At 40.8% G+C, this 22,488-nt stretch overlaps 1 protein-coding gene across 3 annotated transcripts; it reads right to left on the bottom strand.

Moving 5' to 3' along the window:
* Window positions 1–1,463: 1,463 nt before the first annotated feature.
* LOC119364770 (mitochondrial proton/calcium exchanger protein-like) lies at window positions 1,464–8,856 on the bottom strand. Of its 3 annotated transcripts, XM_037630295.1 has the most exons (16): window positions 8,651–8,855; window positions 7,863–7,916; window positions 7,016–7,657; window positions 6,597–6,909; window positions 6,357–6,503; window positions 6,173–6,261; window positions 6,013–6,105; window positions 5,508–5,634; window positions 5,206–5,270; window positions 4,960–5,131; window positions 4,128–4,292; window positions 3,975–4,022; window positions 3,745–3,891; window positions 2,727–2,809; window positions 2,181–2,296; window positions 1,464–2,075 (listed from the first exon to the last, which is right to left on the bottom strand). In XM_037630295.1, the coding sequence occupies exons 3-16, from the start codon at window positions 7,594–7,596 to the stop codon at window positions 1,993–1,995; spliced, it is 2,229 nt and encodes a 742-aa protein (XP_037486192.1). In that variant the 5' UTR covers window positions 7,597–7,657; window positions 7,863–7,916; window positions 8,651–8,855; the 3' UTR covers window positions 1,464–1,992. The 3 variants fall into 3 exon arrangements, with proteins under 3 accessions (XP_037486192.1, XP_037486193.1, XP_037486191.1); XM_037630296.1 differs by lacking the exon at window positions 7,863–7,916 and having other exon boundaries at window positions 4,960–5,113; window positions 8,651–8,856; XM_037630294.1 differs by lacking the exon at window positions 7,863–7,916.
* Between the last annotated feature and the right edge of the window lie 13,632 nt (window positions 8,857–22,488).

The following is a 22,488-nucleotide window of genomic DNA, read 5'->3' as shown; positions in this document are numbered from 1 at the left end:
GCTCGTTGTGAAAAAAAATTCTATGAGACCAGGTCTCATGGATTAGCAGGTGAGACCCATTCTGATGGATGACACGTGTCATTCACAAATCACAAAGCATCCACCCCACCCCCCACCTGAAATCAGGGGGGGGGGAGAGATTATATGATTTGTGATTTGTGAATGCCACATGTCATCCATCAGGACGGGTCTCACTTGGTTTATATGAGACCTGGTCTCATATAATTTTTTTCCGTTGTAATGGGAGTATCATAGCTAGTATCATGCATGCCAACTAGGCAACTTTGATGAGGTGGCATAGAATTTAATGAAATAAGAGATGGTTGAGTATCATATCATGATACCGTATCATAATAAATGCTACACTAGTATGTGTCATGCATGACAATAAATAAAGTCATATGTGATACTACCATATGATACTACGCATTAGGGAGGTAGTATCATACACTAGTATCATATGCATGATACTAACTTATGATACTACCCATTACAACCAGCCTTAGGCCCTTAAGTTATAACCATTGCAGGTACTCATTTAGTACTAACTGCAGGACTTGCAAACCGACAATTCAAAATGCTGACATATTTACTTGGTTGGAGAGTGGAGTGAACCAAAATATGTAATGTGAGGTATCAATTGCAGTGGTGCTCTTAATTACAGTCACTGAGGAAACGGTACCTTCACGTGGCATTGATTGATAGTAGTCCTTTATATACCACATCGATATAAACATGGCAAAGGCGGGAAAGTATCGATGTAATACCAGCCCTTATACGCTACCATGATACCAACTCAAGAAATTCAAATTTAAACATGCCAAAAAATTCTCAAAAAGAAAATCATGCACGTTCACAATCCATATGTCGACAACCTCTAAAAAATTCAGATTAAAATTCGAAATACACATGCAGAAGCAAAGAAGACAAATTCAGATGTGAATAGTGTCAATTTTACTTGTCTTCTTTTGACACTAATCATGATGAATTTGTCTTTTTTGTTTCTCTATGTGTATGTCGGATTTTGATCTGAATTTTTTAGAGGTTGTCGACATATGGTGTGAAATCCATGATTTTTTAAGAATTTTTATACATATTTAAATTTGAATTTTGTAAGTTGATAGCATGGTAGCATCCGAGGGTTGGTATCACCTCATATTTTCCCTGGCAAAGGCTAGTATGCCATACTCATGAGAGTCATCCCTGCCATCCGAATTCCTACGGGACCATCCCTTGTGCCTTAATTATGATCCATCAGTCGAAGATTCCAGAAACTCACAAAATCGTAACATTACATTACCTTTCCTCAAGATGGCAGGCTCTTAAAAGGTCGCGGTATCTTGGGCATGACAGTTTTCATCTGCTACGGAGCAGTCTTGCGCACACCATCTGGCCAAACTATGCAGTTAGTTCTTCTCAGGACATCAAACTGTGGCAGACCCAGGGTTGAAGAAGAGAGCATCAATATAGACATGGCTTCAATCAAGGCCGTCGAGAAGAGCTTTATTGATTTGATTAAACAACAGTAACATCATTACAACCCAATCCACGGAGTGCAAGTTTATTTCTTCTCTAGCTAACTGAGCAAGTTGACGAGCCACTGCATTACACACTCTCCCCACTTGCATCACCTTGACATCGGCTGACAACATCGCCTCCGGTTGCATACGCGCTCATTCAAATACGCCTAAACTAAGCCAGGCACATCGATACCTTTATTCAGATCATTTGGATCAAAGGCCTGAATTTTATTTCCCCATCCAGCCAATCAGTGGACCTCAACGGCGACCGGTTGAAACTTCAATCGCCGTTTACGCCTCACTAACTATGGCGGCACCGGGGACTACAGCTGCAGACGGTCACAAGAAAAACACTGACCGTTCCGCAAACGCGCGTTTGCGCTGCCACGAACTGAAACTGGGAAAAGAATGAGCTGACGGTACATATAAGCAGATACGAGAGTGCGTGTTCTTCTTCTTCTTCTTCTACCAATCAGCGTGCCGTTTCTTTCTGCTCGCTGTCTTCCTCCGTTTGCGACGCCATCTTCTTGATGTCTTCCACGAGGATGTTCCCTTCTGTTAGGCACATGAGCAGATAAAATCTTAGATATAGGAGGAGCAAGGAAGATGGACAGTGATACTGATACGTTAGTACAGTAGATGCATGTGTCAGGGGTGAACCTCTGTCTTTGGAAAGATTGCTGATAAGCTCTTGGACGCCTTCCTTGCCCATGGTGTCCTTGAGATAACCTGCGGCTGCTTCTACCTCTTCTGGAGTTACCTTGCCGTCACGGTCCCTGTAACCAGATCGGCTTATTATTGTTCAGCAAGGAAAAACCAGACATGTTCCCCATGCAATCCAGTTCCTTGGTTAGCGGGATACGATATGAATGAGCAAGTCAGGAAAAATATGATCGTGCGTGATTTTTCTGCTGCATGAGAATGGCGTGAATCAGTGGGCCCGCTAGCCAAGTAGCCATCTGAAGTTCTGAACCAAATTCTGGTACAGTTAAGCTAAGCTACCAAGGCATGTCCTATACTGGACTATTTTAGGCTCTAGCCAGTACTGGGTTTTAGCATTTTCTGCTGTTATTCCTAAAAATAATTTAAGAAAAAAGAAATGCTACCACGGCTTTTCTTTAGAAATTCACCACCCTGTAGCAATAGAACATGCTAGTGGGTGACTTCTGACAACCTTATGCATATGTAAGTGTAACAAGCATTTACCTATCAAGCAGCTGCCAGCGGTTGCCTATTCGTGCATCAACATCATCAATCTCTTTCTCTAATTTCTGAAGCATAGCATCAACCTGAAAATGCAGCAAAAAAGATTGTCAACAGTAGCCCCTTAGTTATCGAAGAGAAAGGGGAGATGCACAAACCTCACATCTGAAAAATATAGGTTCCAGGTAGAAACCTACCCAGTATAACGTGATTACAGCTCCGAAACACATGGGTTTTGTTTTGGCATCCTTGTTTGGTTTTCTTGTCTTTCATTCTACTACTCAGTTATGTACAGCAACACAAGAGATTGCTTCAAAACTAGGTCAGAACTTAGAACAGTTCCTGTGATAATTCAAACGACACCTCTTCTCCAACATCAGGTCAGAACTTATAACAGTTCCTGCCATTTGGTACGAGGCCAGAATGTGCAGACAAGAAAGTTGAAGGTAGCGATCACTAGTATATCTAAAGTAAATTGTATCTCTTCTCCAACAAAGCACAAAATAATCCAACCACGTTCGCTTCTCTTTTAATTCGCAGGAAGATGCTTTTGTGGGGCAAAGGGCATGGCATGTGTGCGGTTGTAATCACATATTCGTATGCTTGTAAATAAATTTGCTAACTATCAGTCCGTCGATAAGCAAACATTTGCATCTTCTCAGAAAAAAATGTTAGCTTCTTTTCTAGCCTTAGGTTTTCTGGTCATATGGTCAGTGCTTTCCAATAGCTACTTGCTGATAGCAAGAAGACCATATGATTAGTCTTGGAAATTGGAACAAACTTCTTAAGATCTGGATGTAAGGAACTATCCAACTATTATAACTTGCAAGCGAAAGATCGCCCAAGCTCATCACTAGCTGAGCACAAAATTGTCACTTATAAGTTATAACATCCTGTAAGCCAGTCAACAGTTCATGTATATCTGTTTAAGCTGCCACATACACTATATTGAACTTCAACTAATGGATGCTTCTGAGTTGGAGTTCTAGTTGAACTTTAGACACGGAAAAGTTTTGCTTACCTTCTCTATTAATGCTGAAGAAACTTTTTCTCCTGCAACTAACTCTGCAGCATGATCTGATTCCTCCCTGGCCACCCTATATGCTCTCCTAGCCTCTTCTTCATCCACTGTGCCCTCCTTTTCCAGCATGGTGTTATATAGTTCTATCTGAACTCCACCAAAGTGGGTCTCCAATATTACATAATGCAAACTGGTAGCTCATAAAAGGGTAGTATATCTCCAACTCATACCTCTTTATTTACAAGGCTCAGAAACTCTTCTCGCTCTTTGGTAACAGACTGCAATGAAAGGCAAAAATTAAACAGGTGCAGCAGAGCATTTATGTAAGTTTTTTCTTGAAATGCATGTAACAAATATTAACACGAAAATAAGTAGGGTCGTACAGAAGCAGATGCGAGCACAGCCAATGCTTGACTGATGTCACAAAGGTTGTCATTCTTCTCATGTTCTTTTGATTTCTTTAGTTCCTCTTCTTCCCTAGCAGTAGGCTCAGTCATTTCCTTCAAAGCCAAATCTTCTTTAGTAGCCTCTTCTTCTTTCTCTTCCTCCTGGGTATATCATTTGTTGCCAAGAACACATGCATTAATAATCATTGCCACATAGTTGAAACATAAAACAGTAGAACTGAGAAAAACATATAGAAAACCATTGTTTCTCCATCAGGGTTGTTTATAAAGCAGCAGAGGCAAAACATATTAGAATTGGGTAACCAAGGAGATAGAAAGCAGCTAGAAAAACTGCATCTTCAAATCAACAAAGTAATTACATGAAGAACTGATTTCTATTGCACTACTAAAGAATACAAAAATGAGTTCGTGTAAGATGGGATCTTATTGTGATGGTATTTTTTATTTCATGTTCTTTCAATTGAACTTTCCTACTTTAAGTTTTAAAAAGCACTAATTTACCAATCTTTTAAGTTTCAGTAAATCTAAGTGAAAATAAACTAGGACAGAAAAACATGATCCTTGTACAAGCGATATCACATTATATTTCAAAAGCAAATAGTCTGAGAAAAATAATGAAATACTGTAAAGTTATGGATTATCATCCTAAACTAGTTCAACATCTTTATAACCTTGAGATGAGGCTCCAAACTAAGAGTGGGGCCAGCTTGGTGATACAACCAAGAATGTGAAAATAAGGGGAGATCTGTGTCTGGCAGGCCTACACAGAAGACAGCCAAGAATACATGTTTATAGCACATTAGTGTACCTTGATAAGTTCCTCCTGCATCTCTATGAATTCCAATTTTCTCTTCCTTTCAGAAACAGAATCTTCGGAAGGCAGTACTGTTCCAACTGTACCTACAACTTCATCTGGCAGAGAAGATAACGTTGCTACAACAGCCTCCTCAGGTTTCATTTTCCTAGATACAGTAAACGCTCTGACATTTTTTTAGCACAGGTTAAAATTTGAAGATAAGCATCCAGTCAACAGGACAATTATCACCAAAATTACCTTGATAGAATCAGAAGAGATGATGGCACAGACTGATTGAGTGATAAATCCAACCAATCTTTGAGCTGAACGTAGAAGAAAAAAAAAATTCAAATTCTTGGCCAATATTGGTGCTAGGCAACTATAATTAGCAAAAACTGAAAAACTAGCAGGATATATGGTACGGATGGCAGAATATTAACTATTAGAGTGCCAATACAATAACATATAAATCTCCAATAATAGGCACCTGATGTGCATTTCAATGCCATGACCTAGGCAACACCATGGATGACTCATCAGCAGTTTCCAAACAAACAAACCTGATGGCGCATCTCCTCTGTTGACAATAAATCAAGGTGGCCACGTTCGCGACAAGCGTGTTGGAGCTCCTCGTCAGAAAGAGACTCCACACCCTCAGCCTCAATCATCTTATCATCATTCATAATGCTGTGCATAAACACATAAACATTATATTACGGTTGAATACCAAAAAACTGAATTAGCACAATGGATGATGACACTATACAAAATAAAACATCCAGTTTTCTATATATATTTTTTCAAAAATCAGGTAGGAGCGCTGTCATTTCATTAAATAAAGAGTATGAAACACTATACAGGCGGACAAGGCCAACAACCACAGGTTTACCGCATGGACACTCCTCCCCAGCAAAAATAGCACTAGTCCAGTATGAAATCATGCTTAAATGCTGAAGATGCAACTCTTAAATTGAATAACAGATTTGGATGCAAGATATGTTCTACATCATCCATTTTATCATTTTTTCTCTGATATCAACATTTAGAAGCGATTTAAGGACGTACTCTCGTAACTTCTTCCGAAGCATGAATCTCAAGTAGTTGTCTGTACCGAAAGGCTGAATTCCCATATATTTACACATGTTTACTAACCGTGATCTGCAGAAAAATGTAAGTGTGAGCTGGTAAAATAGAGGATTAAGTAAACATCCAATGAAACACCAACCTGTTCATGTTATCCAAAGTCAGCTCATCGTTAAATAGCTTTGCAAAGCTCAAAATTTCTTCATTGGGGACATGTCCACCTTTCCTGACCTGGTTGCATAGCAAGAGTACATCACCAAAAATCATTAATATGGAACACCTCTTTATCTATGCTTGCGAGATGACACGATAAATTGAGCAAATACCTTGTCCAAAAAATTATCCAGGTCTTCAGCTGTCTGTTTTATATCCCCACTACGTGATGTTTGCACTTCTTTTGCCATTTCCTTCGCTGTATCTTGCAAGAATTTTGCATATTCCATCCTTGCTTTCAATTTCTTCTTTAATGCCTCCTGTACGTAGGACAATGAAATGCAGTCCTGAGCATGTATGTCTGGGTTTAATAATTTTGCTGCCAGGACAGTATACAGAACCTAGGTCATTACCTCTTCTTTCATCTTGTCCTGGAAAGTTGATGGCAACATGTTAGGGAACAACTTCAGGAACACTGGCAGTAAGAGCTCCATGAACGGAATGATGATGAACACAGCGAACGGTACAAGCCTGAACATGTCTGCTGTTGTGCGTGTAAGCTGTTGCCTCTCTCTCCTTGTAAGGCTCTTTCCATCAGCAAGCTTCACCAACAATCTTGATGAAATTCTAACATCTGCCCACAGTAGCTTAGTGCCCAGCCAATAATGCTGCAGTGCCGAAACAAATTCTTCCTTCCAATGCTTCAACTTCGCAGCCCAGTCGGCTCTTAAACCCACAAAACGAAATATAAATTAAACATCGAAGCAAAGAGCCATCCATGAAAATGAGCAAGGTAGCAGATATACTTCAATTCAAAGAAGGTAACAAAGACCTGCTCATTGAAGCAATAACACGCAGAGCAGGACCAATACCCAGAAGTGTTGCCCAGAATTTCTGTATGATCGATTGGTCAGTCTTTTGGACTTCCTGCACCATTGCTTTGGCTTTAGCCTTTGCAGTGCTTAAGCCTTCCACCGCCTGGTCACACTCTTCTGGAGACGCCTCCTTTTCTGGTTGGTTCTGGTCCTCACTCTTTCCATTCGTAATACCAGATTTCGGCTGCCCAGCTGTTTCTGACGCTGCGCGGACTGACTGCCGGAAATACCTGGCTCCCAAGGGGAATACAGAAATATGTGCTTTGGATTCATAAGAGGCAAGAGGAACACCGAGGGCTGGGCGACGCAGGAACCCATTACTAAGGCCCAAAAGGTATCTATTCCTTAAAGTAAATTGCTGCTTCTCATGGCTAGAATCCCCCGAATTCTGCTGCGGCACATGGGATACAGTGTTGTGCTCAACATCACATCCAAATGTTCCTTGGCCAGAAGTAAACTTAGATGAATGTAATAGGCGAGGCCCATTAGTATGCTCAAGAATATACTTCCTTCTCCTGATGATTGCCCTAGAAGCCATTTTTGATTGGTGCTTCCTTTTCTCACAAGAATGCCCGGTTCATGCTTCTCCGGGTAGAACCCTGAAACATGGCAAATATCTAGTTATGGGTGTTGCCACATCTAAAGTATATTTTATACATATGCAAAAAGAAGGAGCTAACACAAAGTTTGCTAAAAACATAAGCTGTAGTAGCATTATGGTCTATCAGTCTTGCATAACAGCAATGACCGTTCAACAATTGCTAAACAGGATACGAAAACAGGATATTCCATGTCTGAAAATACCAGCATTGTTCACGAGTTGATTATGTCCACTGGTACATAACCGGCATTGTAGGTCTGCCAGAAGAATTGCCAGTCATAGTTAGCTTTCAAGCAACAAACAACCCAAACAATGCACTCTGCGTATCAATCCATAATGGCAGCAACATCTCCAACTAGTGGACGGAAAGAAATCAAGACAGCGGCTTGTTCTGGGGATGTCCTAAAACGCTCACGAACATCTATAAATGAACATCGCCAATAACTTCACAGTTTGGCCCAAATAACAACAGCTAGACGGATTGCTTAATGCTACTTGAGTCATCTGATTCACATTATTACTATTATGATTTGGGACATTATTATTCGTATATGGTGTCATAGTGTCCATCAATCTCAGTCACTGGATTTGAAATATCAATCTGATTCACATTATTTATTACTCCTATATATTATGATCTGAGACATTATTATTTGTATGGTGTCATAGTGTCCATCAATCCCAGTTACTGGATTTGAAATATCACGCGAGGCCCGAAGACTAACCGCATCACACACATTCATGGCTGATCGAACAAAACCTGTAAGTTCCGCTATCACTCGCTAAGCACCGGAGCCACTGCACTGCACTGCACAAGCTGGCGGGCGATCTATCTCCGCCAAATCGCCAGTGGAAATGCGCGCGCGCCGCCGTCCGCGCTCACGGATACGCACCCGAAAACGGTGGAGAGACCACCGCGCGCGCGGTCAAACGGGCCGCGCCGAGAGCTACGGGACTGGGAGTGGGAAGGACGGGGAGGACGAGCGCTCACCGGGGCAGTGGCGGCCGATCGGTCTGACGGCGGACCCCGTCGTTGGATCCGGGAGGGACGGAGGAGAGGGGGAGCACGGAGCGGAATGGGGTGGGCAGGAAGCGTGGGAAACGAACGAACGAATTGGAAATGCCGGAAAAGAAAAGAGAGATGTTGCGGATTGGAGAAGGAAGAGAAACGGGTATCCGCATCTCTGGTGGGAATCAGTGAAGTGGAGCGCGGAGGAGCGGTTGCCATGCCATGGGCTTCGCGACCCCTCCCTGCGCCAACTAGGCCGAGGGCCTCGCGCCTCGCGCCACTAGTGCATGGATATTGTTTTTTAATGAATTTATTGATTTTCTAGTTGATCCACGGCAGTAAAAACCCGGTTTAAAAAAACCAACATCACAGGAACAATGACAGCAATCAAATAATTCTTCCAGTCCTTATTTCTAAGGAACAGAGTGCATTTGTCCCGGGCCGGCTGATAACGGACAACATATTGGTAGTTTATGAGTGCGTTCATGCCATCAGACGACGGAAGCGGAAAAAGCCATTATGTGCGGTAAAGCTGAACATGATGAAAGCGTATGACAGGGTTGAATGGATCTTTCTAGAGAAGACTCTGAAGAAATTTGGCTTCGACCAAACATGGATAGCAATAGTAATGAGGTGTGTTATGAGTGCTTGATTCTCGGTGAAACTTAATGGAGGCTTTTCTAGCAGATTCACCCCCTCAAGGGGCCTCCGACAAGGGGACCCTCTGTCCCCATACTTGTTCCTTTTCTGTGTTGAAGGTTTCTCTGCGCTACTAAAGCATGCACAGCAAGAGCAGAACTTCAAAGGTGTTAAATTTAGGAGCACTGGCCCCCATGTTACACATCTTTTGTTTGCAGATGACAATGTGGTGTTTCTGGAAGGATCACAAGGTAACTTGCAGGTTCTCAAGGAAATTTTGCAAACCTATGAGGATGCATCTGGTCAGAAGGTGAATCTCCAAAAATCGTCAATTTTTTTTTTGGAAAAGGATGCAAGGAAGGGGACGAGGATTTTCTGAAGCATACTATTGGCATCGAATCGGAAGCACTTAGCGAGAGGTACTTGGGTCTTCCAACAGTGGTGGGAAGATCAAGCGATGGAGTGTTCAAGTATGTAAGAGAGAGTTCTTCAGGGAAAGTCTCGGGTTGGAAAGGACAAGGATTGTCTAAAGCTGCCCGCGAGGTACTTGTCAAATCGGGACTCCAAGCTATGCCAACCTTTACCATGAGCTATTTTCAACTCACTAAGAAGATGTATCGGAACCTGACTTTGGTCTCCTCGAAATTTTGGTGGGGTGCAGCTCAAGGGGAAAGGAAGGTGCATTGGATCTCATAGGAAAAGATGTGCACGGGTAAGAGAGATGGAGGCATGGGGTTCGGGAATTTTGAAGCTTTTAACCAAGCATTGCTTGCAAAAGCAAGCTTGGAGGTTATTGCAATATCCATCATCCTTGTGTGCAAGAGTTTTAAAAGCCAGGTACTTCAAAGAGTGCTCCATCATGAATGCAACATGTCCAGCCGGGGCATCTTATACTTTCAGGAGCATAGTGCATGGTCGGGAGCTTCTAAGGGAGGGAGTCATTTGGCGCATAGGGGATGGATCTTTAGTGAACATCCACCATGCAAACTGGATTCCTAGAGCGGGCAGCTTGAGACCTCTTGGGCAAAATTATATCCAGGGAATCACACGGGTGAGCGACCTGGTGAATGCGGAAGGTACAACATGGGATCATGAAAAAATTGATGAGATTCAGCGTTGGAGATGCATGTGATATCAAGCAAATTGTGTATGGCGGACGAGGGACCAATGATTATCTTGCGTGGAACCATACAAAAAATGGTTAGTTCATGGTGCGGTCGGCGTACCACTTGCGTATGGCCATGAACAGGACAAGAACCGGACAGCCGGGGTCTTCGTCTTCATCGGCAACACACAAGAGTTGGCTCTCCTTATGGAACACCAATGCACCAGGGAAGGCGAAGATTCACTTTTGGCGACTGCTCAGGAATGGACTCGCTGTTGGATCAGAGCTGCATAGACGCAAGATTAAGCCGAGATTTTTCTGTTGTGCCTGTGGACGAGAAGAAACAATCTTGCACCATTTCTGGACGTGCCCGCATGCGGCCATGTTCTAGAAAGTGCTCGCCTCAGAAAAAGGGGTTTCGGTGGCAATCCCGCCAATGTCTGACGGACCCCCAGAGCAAGCTCAGGGAATGGCTACTGCAATGGCTGGTTCAAGCTCTCGAACAAAAGAAGGAACTGGTGATCCAAGTTGTCTACGGTTTGTGGCTAGCGAGAAATGCGACTAGAGATGGGAAGAGGATAGCTGATCCATGACATGTAGCTAAATCGGTTTTTGCACATGCTACAGAGTGGGCAAATGTGCATGCTGTAGCGGAAAAGCCCCATCAACCTACACAGGTAGTGAAATGGGTCACATCAGAACAAGGTTGGTTGAAAGCAAATGCAAATGAAGCGGTGTCGAGGCATAAAGACAGAGGTGGCGCGCGGGGTGATTATTCCTGACCACGATGGCCCATTCAGAGAAGCTGCTTCGTGTGCATTCCCTGGGGTATCTGACCCGGAAGTTGCCGAAGCGATGGCGTGCCGGAAGGCCGTTCAACTGGCAGCACAGGTCGACGCTACAAGAGTTCATGTCGATACGGACAACAAAGGCATTGCAACAATGCTGAATGAAAAGAGGAAGAACCTGTCGGCGGTGGGACCCATCATCAAAGAGACTAAGGATATGATGCTAGCTTTTGCGAACTTTAAAGCCTCATGGACTCGTAGGTCAGGAAATAAGGAAGCTCACATTTTAGCTAGAGAGGGAGTTGTGTTTGAGTTAGACAGGTTTTGGCTGAATAGCCCCCGGAATGTATTCTGCAAGTTGTATCAGACGAAATACCTAGCATGGTTTGGATAATAAAGTGAAACTGATTCTAAAAAAAATCACCCGACTTGTTTTAGAAAGTCACTCAAGTGGTCGAAGACGATGCTCCTTGCTGGGGGGCTACAATTGTCTTCATTTTGGAAGATCTTCGCATTCTAACTTTCCATATTTGAGAGGATGGTAAGTAATTGAATCGATGGACAACTCAAATAGACGAGGTTGGTTTTAAATTGAAATTTCCCGATCTTTTGAATGTTAGATCTGATGGAAATATGCCCTAGAGGCAATAATAAAATGGTTATTATTATATTTCCTAAATCATGATAAAGGTTTATTATTCATGCTAGAATTGTATTGATCGGAAACTTAAATACATGTGTGAATACATAAACAAATATCGTGTCCCTAGTAAGCCTCTACTAGACTAGTTCGTTGATCAAAGATGGTTAAGGTTTCCTAACCATAGACATGTGTTGTCATTTGGTGAACGGGATCACATCATTAGGAGACACATCTCCGATCAATAACCAATAGCGGAACCTGGATGCTCATATTGGCTCTTACATATTCTACGAAGATCTTTATCGGTCAAACCGCACAACAACATACGTTATTCCCTTTGTCATCGGTATGTTACTTGCCCGAGATTCGATCATCGGTATCATCATACCTAGTTCAATCTTGTTACCGGCAAGTCTATTTACTCGTTCCGTAATGCATCATACACTCACTAACTCATTAGTCACATTGCTTGCAAGGCTTATAGTGATGACCATTACCGAGAGGGCCTAGAGATACCTCTCCGATACACGGAGTGACAAATCCTAATCTTGATCTATGCCAACCCAACAAACACCTTCAGTTCGGAGACACCTGTAGAGCATCTTTATAATCACCCAGTTACGTTGTGATGTTTGATAGCACATAAGGTGTTCCTCCGGTATTCGGGAGTTGCACAATCTCATAGTCAGAGGAACATGTATAAGTCATGAAGAAAGCAATAGCAATAAAACTTAACGATCATTATGCTAAGCTAACAGATGGGTCTTGTCCATCACACCATTCTCTAATGATGTGATCCCGTTCATCAAATGACAACACATGTCTATGGTCAGGAAACATAACCATCTTTGATTGACGAGCTAGTCAAGTAGATGCATACTAGGGACACTTTGTTTTGTCTATGTATTCACACATGTACTAAGTTTACGGTTAATACAATTCTAGCATGAATAATAAACATTTATCATGATATAAGGAAATATAAATAACAACTTTATTATTGCCTCTAGGGCATATTTCCTTCAGTCTCCCACTTGCACTAGAGTCAATAATCTAGATTACATAGTAATGATTCTAACACCCATGGAGTCTTGGTGTTGATCATGTTTTGCTTGTGGAAGAAGCTTAGTCAACGAGTTTACAACATTCAGATCCGTATGTATATTGCAAATCTCTATGCTTCCTTCCTTGACTTGATCGCAGATGGAATTGAAGCGTCTCTTGATGTGTTTGGTTCTCTTATGAAATCTGGATTCCTTTGCCAAGGCAATTGCTCCAGTATTGTCACAAAAGATTTTCATTGGACCCGATGCACTAGGTCTTACACCTAGATCGGATATGAACTCCATCCAGACTCCTTCACTTGCTGCTTCCGAAGCAGCTATGTACTCCGCTTCACACGTAGATCCCGCCACGACGCTGCTTGGAACTGCACCAACTGACAGCTCCACCATTCAATATAAATACGTATCCGGTTTGTGACTTAGCATCATCCGGATCAATGTCAAAGCTTGCATCGATGTAACCATTTATGACAAGCTCTTTGTCACCTCCATAAACGAGAAACATATCCTTAATCCTTTTCAGGTATTTCAGAATGTTCTTGACCGCTGTCTAGTGATCCACTCCTGGATTACTTTGGTACCTCCCTGCTAAACTCATAGCAAGGCACACATCAGGTCTAGTACACAACATTGCATACATGATAGAACCTATGGCTGAGGCATATGGAATGACTTCCTTTTCTCTCTATCTTCTGCAGTGATCGGGCATTGAGTCTAACTCAACCTCACACCTTGTAACACAGACAAGAACCCTTTCTTTGACTGATCCATTTTGAACTTCTTTAAAACTTTATCAAGGTATGTGCTTTGTGAAACTAGATGATTCCCCGCGCGTTGCTGCGGGAAATTTTGCCTAAATTTGATGTTATGTGTTGTTAAGGAAGATCAATCCTCCTACTTATATGATTCAAGTTTAGACAAAGAGACGAACAATCAATTACCGCAGAACCAACCGGTTAAAGTTTTCCAATACGCTACCATTGAGCAGGTGCCAAGCTTTCGAATAAAAATAGCTTCCCAATTCTGATGTTTTCATCCGTTCCTTAAAGGAGAATTGAAACAAAGTGAGTAATAGAGAAAATTTGAAAGACTACAGTTGTCTGAAATTTTAAATCTCATAATATATATAATCATTTCCATGTACATCTTCATCCATGCTTGAGTGGAGAACTGTCAAGTTGAACATGTTGCATGTTAGGAAACTACATAATCAAGACAAAAGCAACATGTGAACATCAAGATACTTTTGTTATTTAGATACGATACATTTATCTTACATTAAAATCAATTAGTATTATAATAACTTTTGGATTTCACAAAGTAATTTCATCAGACATCTTTAGCAATATACGATAGTAAGATGTTGGAAAATGTGATCCTAAAAAGGGAATGGAAGAATAGGAGTTGCGATTGGATGATAGCATTGCCTTCCCCAATGGCTCATTAACACGGCTGATAACATCTAGGATTTTGCGCAAATCGACTATCAGGGAAATTAGATCAAAAGGTAACATTTTTGTAGGTCTTAGTTGATTTTTTAGGATTATGGGTGTACCTAGATAGTCGTTACACTGGTATCTTTGTGAAACTCTTTCAGTGTGGCTGACCAAATAAAATGAGCAAATGTAGTGCAGAATGTTCAACAAAGTTTAACCATATTGTTCATAATTCATGATCCCACAAAACTTCATAATTTAGGGAGCACTTTCAGTGATCTGTGATCGACCATGCTAAAGATGAAATTGTAGAATAATTTATTTATGCATCCATACTATATGCGCTTTTCCTAACATCTACATGGAACACTTATACATAGGGAAGTATAGAGAAAATTATTGTGGAATTCATAAAAAAAGGAAGCAAGCCATGATGATCTGCAGTAAAACATTTATATGACTTACCTCAGAAACATAAATATGCTTATATGCATATACCTTCAGATTATTGCATGTATTGGAAGTAACCTTCAGAAAGAGAATGTAAATTAGAAAAAAGTTCAGAGTTAGACCCCAGCAAGTAAGACATCACTTTGAAATTGCTTCAGTTATTTTGTTTACCAGTTATTCCAGAAAAAATGATTACCAGCTAGCACACAGTGTATAATTTGTCCTCCAGAAGCATGAAAGAAGATGACGACTTCAGTACCCTTTTCAGGAAAGAAGCAAGATAATTTATGATGCTTTATGTACATATCAAGATCTTTAACAAAAATAGATTGAGATAGATAGATATGGCACTTATAGATGGTGCTACTGGAAGGCCTGTAGAAGCTAAAAATCAATGGGAATAACTTGCTTCTTGTTAACTTAAGACATGGAACTATTTTTTAACCATACGCGAGAACTGAATGTGTTGAATTAACATTAATAAAAGTACAAACGACCTTAAAACCTTACAACACTGAACAACCGAGGGAACAAACAACAACTAATGCACATACTAACCAGGCACACGATAGTAAGGAAACAACAGTAAATGAAAACTTTAGCAACTCACCCAGCCACGTGAAATAGGAGAATGACCCGACTGTATAATAGCCATGAAAATGTGCAACGGTTATAGAATTCCTACAATTTTGTATATAACCTACATAACTTTCAAGCAAACATATTCGTTCAGGTCACCAAGATGGGAAAGGCCATGCTACTCTGCTGGCGACTGCTACTATTGCATGGCAGCTACTTTTCCATGTATACCTAGTATCGTACTTGAAAGAAGCAGGTTTCACAGCAAAGTCCTGTAGCGATGCATAATGCACACCATCATGGTTGTTCCCTCTCATATTCTCAAGACGTATATCATTTTGAAGCAGGTTGAATCAAGCCAACCCAAACTGAAGCATTTATTTTGGCTCGTCCTTCTGTACCAACCAAAATTCAGAGAGTCACCAAAACAGCTATCCGCTATCCAAAACACCAAGAGTCTGTCTAATCAGCCTCTAATCACAGGGAGAAAGATGTCGTGCTTGCTCACAGATGCCCATATCTTAGCATCAGCTTGGAAAAGCAATTCCACCATTGCCGTAGTATAATCTGGTCTGTGAATTAGCCGGGGAGGAACCTGCAGGAGGAGATGGATCTATCGCCCCTCCAAGCTGTTGCTCTGAACGGAGCCCTGCCCGGCCTCACCACCCGCCCGACCCTCGGAGGACCAGCACCACGGGCATCTGTGACCCGCATTCAGGCAAAACACCAACGATTTCTTCGGCAGGGGCAGCGCGATAGCCGCCACATGCCCTATCCTTCTCATCTCTTCGACCGGCGGGTGGAAGGAGTCGAGCAGCCACCCCGGCTGTTGGGCGTAGGTACATGTGCTAGCAGCGACTGGAAGGGAGAGATTAGGATGCCCATACCATAAGGGAGGAAGATTTGTTTGGGGGGCTAAGAAGGCAGAGCGGTGGAGGCAGAGGACGGGTTGTGAATTAAAGGAGGAAGTGGAAGTGGAATGGGAATGGGTACGTTTTGTGTGGCTTGCGAGAGCACCGAATCAGAGTGAAAGGGTGCTCGTGAGGACATATTGTAGTGGGCCCTTAGCAGTAACTGAAGGCTTATGTGGCAGGGTTGCCGCCTTGGTTGGTCCCGTATGTAAGTCCCTAACAAAACGCTGATGTGGCAAGTGTGCTTAGGTGGATAGGTTGCATGGTGAGAGAAATAGCTTAGTGGGGATGAACTATTTAGGTATTATAGATTCCAATTAAGCGTCTTGATCTATCTCTATAGATCTTGATGCCCAATATATAAGCACCTTCACCGAGGTCTTTCATTGAAAAATTCTTATTCAAGTATCCTTTTATGCTATCCAGAAATTCTGTATTATTTCCAATCAACAATATGTCATCCACATATAATATTAGAAATGCTACAGAGCTCCCACTCACTTTCTTGTAAATACAGGCTTCTCCAAAAGTCTGTATTAAAACTTTATCATGATATAAGGAAATATAAATAACAACTTTATTATTGCTTCTAGGGCATATTTTCTTCACGAGTATCGGAGAGGTATTTTTGGGCCCTCTCGGTAATACACATCATAATAAGCCTTGCAAGCAAATGATTAATGAGTTAGTCATAGGGATGATGTATTATGGAATGAGTAAAGAGACTTGCCAGTAACGAGATTGAACTAGGTATAGAGATACCGACAATCGAATCTCGGGAAAGTAACATACCGACAAACAAAGGAAATTTTGTATGTTGTCATAACGGTTCAACCGATAAAGATCTTCGTAGAATATTGATGTTGGCTTGAACTACGTAGGTATTTCCCCAAAGAGGAAGGGATGACATAGTACAACAACGGTAGGTATTTCCCTCAATGATGAGATCAAGATTATCGAACCAGTAGGAGAACCAAGCAACACTACGTAAACGGTACCTACACACAAAGAACAAATACTTGCAACCCGACGTGTAAAAGGGGCTGTCAATCCCTTTCGGGTAGCGGCGCCAGAAATTGGCACGTGGACAGGAGAAAGTTGTAACAGATTGATAGATGCAAATAAAATTCAGCGAGGTATTTTTGGGTTTTTGATAATATAGATCTGAAAATAAAAGCAAATAAAAATAGAACTTGAAGGCAAATATGATAAAGAAGAGACCCGGGGGTCGTACGATAACCTTGGTTGGTTCTCCTACTGGTTCGATAACCTTGGTCTCATCACCGAGGGAAATACCTACCGTTGCTATACTGCATCATCCCTCCTCTTTGGGGAAATACCGACGTAGTTCTAGTAGACATTAAAAGGAATTTCTGGCGCCGTTGCCGGGGAGGATCTTCAACATCAACCAGGTTCCTAATCACAAATCTCATCTCCTCGCAATTTACATTATTTGCCATTTGCCTATCATTTTCCTCTCCCCCACTTCACAAAAAATTGCCATTTTATTTGCCCTATTTTTTGTTCGCCGTTTTCTCATCAGATCTGTTTTTGAGTGCAATCTTGTTGTGAAGTCATCATGAGTGATTTTGGTATGGCAGAAACAGATGATGGCCTAACTCCTAAAATGGAGCGTACGGGTAATCTGGATGCCAAAACTTTTGTCTTGGGGAAAGGGAATTTTATGGGAAAAGAACATATTCAAGAATTTTGCAATTGTGTCGGAAAATTAAGTCTTGATGATATTCCTATACTTAAAATGACTAGATCTTATGCAGAAGCTATTCCGGCACTTGTTCTAAAACTTGAAACTAGATTTATCCGTACTCATCCTACTTTGCAAAGATTGTTTTATGAGTTGCCCGTTATAAAGAATCCTAAAGCTAAAAAGTTAACCACTCTTGTTCTGATGAATGAATTTGACTACATAATAGGAAATCTAGGGAAATCTTTAATTTTTATGGCATGAAGTATGAAAAACCCGTGATTGATGAAATTATTTATAATAGTGATTATGCTTTAAGACATTTTCTTGGAGATAACCAAATCTTTGATGAGAATCCTAAAAAGCAAGTCCCCATTTTAGATATGATCCAACAAGTTATTAATGATGTTAATCAACACTATTCTTGGATCACTGCCAGAAATCAAAGGGGTTATGATAAAAAGCAACTTGATAGTGCTTAGGTTTCCATGGATAATGTGTTTTATGTTTTATTTACAAAACCTCCTGACACAAATACCTCCAAGGAAAACAAGGGCAAGGAAGACAAAACTTAGATCCTACACGTTATGCCTAGCTAGGGGCGTAAAACGACAACGCTCGTTGGGAGGCAACCCAACTTGTATATTTTTGCCTTTTGATTTTCTTGCTGTTTTCAATAAAAAAACAATTATACCTCTGGTTAGATGTTTTTTTTGCGGTTTAAATTAGTGTTTGTGCCAAGCAAGTCCTTTGGGATGATTTGGGTGAAAGTTGATTTGATCTTGCTGAAAAACAGAAACTTTTGCACTCACGAGATTATTTTTCATTTTTAACAGAGGAGAGATTTTGAGTTGATTCTTTTTGCATAAGATTAATATACAAATTTCTCACGTCAATCTATTTTTTTAAGAATTTTTGGAGTTATAGAAGTATTCGAAATATTCATATTTCTACAGACTGTTCTGTTTTTGACAAATTCTGTTTTCTTCATGTTGTGTGCTTGTTTTAATGATTCTATGGTTTCCTTTGATGATTTTTTGCCATAGAAAAGTTGGAATACAGTATATATAATGCAAAAACAAAAAATGAATAGGTTTTCAACAGTACTTATAGTAGTGGTTTGCTTTCCTATACTAACGGATCTCACGAAGGTTTTGTTGAGTTTTCTGTGATTGAAGTTTCCAAGTTTTGGGTGGTCTTACGATGGATGAAGGAATAAGGATTAGAAAAAGGCTAAGATTGGGGATTCCCGAGGCACCCCAAGATAATATTCAAGAAGTAGCCAGCAACAAAGCTTCGGGATGCCCCCGAGTGGCATCCCCGATTTCTTTTAACAACCATCGGTATTTTACTTGAAGCTATATTTTTATTCGTCACATATTATGAGTTTTGCTTGGAGCGTCTTGTATGATATGAGTCTTTGCTTGTTTTAGTTTGTGTTATAAGTGTTGAATCCTTGATGAACACACCCTTTTAAGAGAGCCAAAAATGATGTTATGCTCGCTCCTATGCTTCACTTAAATTTTTAGAGCCATGGATCTGCTCTAGTGCTTCACTTATATATTTTTGAGCACGGTGCGCTTTGTTATTTTTGAAGAAATGCTTCATGCTTCACTTAGATTTATTTGGGAGTTAGTAAAATTTTCAGAAATTCTCTCTTGCTTCACTTAGATTATTTTGAGAGAAAGAAAAATTATGCTCATGTTCTTCACTTATATTCGTTTGAGCTTATCAAAAGCAACATATAAAAATAGTCCCAAAGTGATAGATATCCAAGGAGGATATAATAAAAACTTTCATGAAGATTATTGGACAAAATAAACTTGATTCTTAGTAATGGTTTTGAGATATGACGATATGATATGTGAGTCATGTTGATGAGTAATTGTGCTTTAGTAAGAATATTGATGTTAAGGTTTGTGATTCCCTATGCAAGCACGAAAGTCAATTGTTATGCAATGAAATTTATATCCTACTTATGGTGCATTATTCGGTGTTACTTATGCTTAATGCTTGGGTACGAGATTTTTTGCTTTTTGGTTGGTCGCTTCTCAATCTTTTTGCTAGCCTTCATTTTGCACTAAGTATGGTCACTACTTGTGCATCCAAAACCCTTTAAACCAATTTTGCCATATGAGTCCACTATACCTACCTATATGCGGTATTTCCATGCCGTTCTAACCAAATTTTCATGTGCCATCTCTAATTTTCAAAATAAACTTCTCTTTTGTGTGCTCTACCGCTCACGAGGAGGTGACGGGTGGCCAATATTTTCCATGCTAGATGTGTTATTCTCACGATGAGTGTTTATTCACTTGTCATTGCACGAGAGTAAGACAAAGGTATTAGGGATTCCTAGTCCCAAATGAAAAATGAATTTACTTTATGTTGTCAAATAATAAATTCCTTGGAAAGTGTTGGTATGGAGGGCAACTGTGGATTCGGCTAGCCATGGAAAGTGAAAGTAATGGTAGAAAAAGGAATAAACTTTATTTTCTGTTTGGGAACCGCCTATGATGTATCGAGCATGTAAAGTGTTGGGAGCTCTAAGTCGTGTTCGTTGGTGGGAAAAGTATGCCTTTCAAAAACTGTTTTTATCTCTCAATTTAAGCTTTGAGCTCTGGCACCTCTACAAATCCCTACTTCCCTTTGGGAAGGACCTTTCTTTTACTTATGCAATTTTTATTTTGAATTTGAGCCTTCATCTTCTCTTATAAAGCACCAACTAAGGGGCACTATGATCGTATTTAAGCATGGGTGTAGCTAATATTCGGGTGTGTTTCATGAAAGGATCAATGATTGAGCATAATGGGCTAGGGATAACTTGCTTTAGTGTTGATATTTTGAAATACATGGTTGCTTGTTGGTATGCTTGAGTATTAAGGTCTTCATGTCAAAACTAGACTATTGCTTTGAATCATATAAAAGTAAAATGTCCATGCTATAAAGAAAAGAAATGTGATGAACATGTTAGGCATCATTCCACATCAAAAATTCTGTTTTTATCATTTACCTACTCGAGAGTGAGCAGGAATTAAGCTTGGGGATGTTGATACGTCTCCAACATATCTATATTTTTTGATTGTTCCATGTTGTTATATTATCATTTTTGGATGTTTTACAATCATTTTATAGTCATTTTATATCATTTTTTGGTACTAACCTATTGACATAGTTGAAGGAAATATGCCCTAGAGGCAATAATAAAGTTATTATTTATTTCCTTATTTCATGATAAATGTTTATTATTCATGCTAGAATTGTATTAACCGGAAACACAATACATGTGTGAATACATAGACAAACATAGTGTCACTAGTATGCCTCTACTTGACTAGCTCGTTAATTAAAGATGGTTAAGTTTCCTAGCCATAGACATGAGTTGTCATTTGATTAACGGGGTCACATCATTAGGAGAATGATGTGATTGACTTGACCCATTCCGTTAGCTTAGCACTTGATCGTTTAGTATGTTGCTATTGCTTTCTTCATGACTTATACATGTTCCTATGACTATGAGATTATGCAACTCCCGTTTATCGGAGGAACACTTTGTGTGCTACCAAACGTCACAACATAACTAGGTGATTATAAAGGTGCTCTACAGGTGTCTCCGAAGGTACTTGTTGGGTTGGCGTATTTCAAGATTAGGATTTGTCACTCCGATTGTCGGAGAGGTATCTCTGGGCCCTCTCAGTAATGCACATCACTATAAGCCTTGCAAGCAATGTAACTAAGGAGTTAGTTGCAGGATGATGCATTACGGAACGAGTAAAGAGACTTGCCGGTAACGAGATTGAACTAGGTATTGAGATACAGACGATCGAATCTCAGGCAAGTAACATACCGATGACAAAGGGAATAACGTATGTTGTTATGTGGTTCGACCGATAAAGATCTTCGTAGAATATGTAGGAGCCAATATGGGCATCCAGGTTCCGCTATTGGTTATTGACCAGAGAGGTGTCTCGGTCATGTCTACATAGTTCTCGAACCCGTAGGGTCCGCACGCTTAACGTTCGTTGATGATATAGTATTATATGAGTTATGTATGTTGGTGAATGAATGTTGTTCGGAGTCCCGGATGAGATCACGGACATGACGAGGAGCTCCGGAATGGTCCGGAGGTAAAGATTCATATATTGGATAATATGGTTAGGCCAAGGGGTCAGGCCCACGGGGCTATAAGTTGGTGCAAAAGGAGTTTTGCGGAGGCCAGGGGGCCAAATGCGAGAGACCCTAGCGTCCGGTCCTGGGCCAGACACCAAGGCCCATGGCGTCTGGGCCAGACGCCAAGGATTGTGGCATTTGGTCCTGGAGTCCGAGTGGGACTCTTGCCTTTCGGGCAAAACCGATTTTGAGGAGGCTTTTGCTCCAAGTTTCGACCCCAGGGCTCAACATATAAATAGAGGGGCGGGGCTAGCATCAAAGACACATCAAGAAACACCAAGCCGTGTGCTGGCAACCCCGTCCCCTCTAGTTTATCCTCCGTCATAGTTT

The sequence above is a fragment of the Triticum dicoccoides genome, chromosome 2B (assembly GCF_002162155.2).
Source record: "Triticum dicoccoides isolate Atlit2015 ecotype Zavitan chromosome 2B, WEW_v2.0, whole genome shotgun sequence".
In the NCBI taxonomy this organism is placed as follows: domain Eukaryota; kingdom Viridiplantae; phylum Streptophyta; class Magnoliopsida; order Poales; family Poaceae; genus Triticum; species Triticum dicoccoides.
The sequence above is the reverse complement of the archived record's forward strand: the minus strand, read 5'-3'. Positions and strand labels throughout refer to the sequence as shown.

Bases quoted from the DNA above. Each gene is read 5' to 3' on its own strand.
- LOC119364770 (XM_037630295.1), bottom strand. From the start codon at position 7,596: ATGGCTTCTAGGGCAATCATCAGGAGAAGGAAGTATATTCTTGAGCAT. The intron at 6,910-7,015 runs GTCTTTGTTACC...TGTGGGTTTAAG, and splicing joins GTTATTGCTTCAATGAGCAG to AGCCGACTGGGCTGCGAAGT. The intron at 4,293-4,959 runs GTACACTAATGT...TGATATACCCAG, and splicing joins TGCAGGAGGAACTTATCAAG to GAGGAAGAGAAAGAAGAAGA.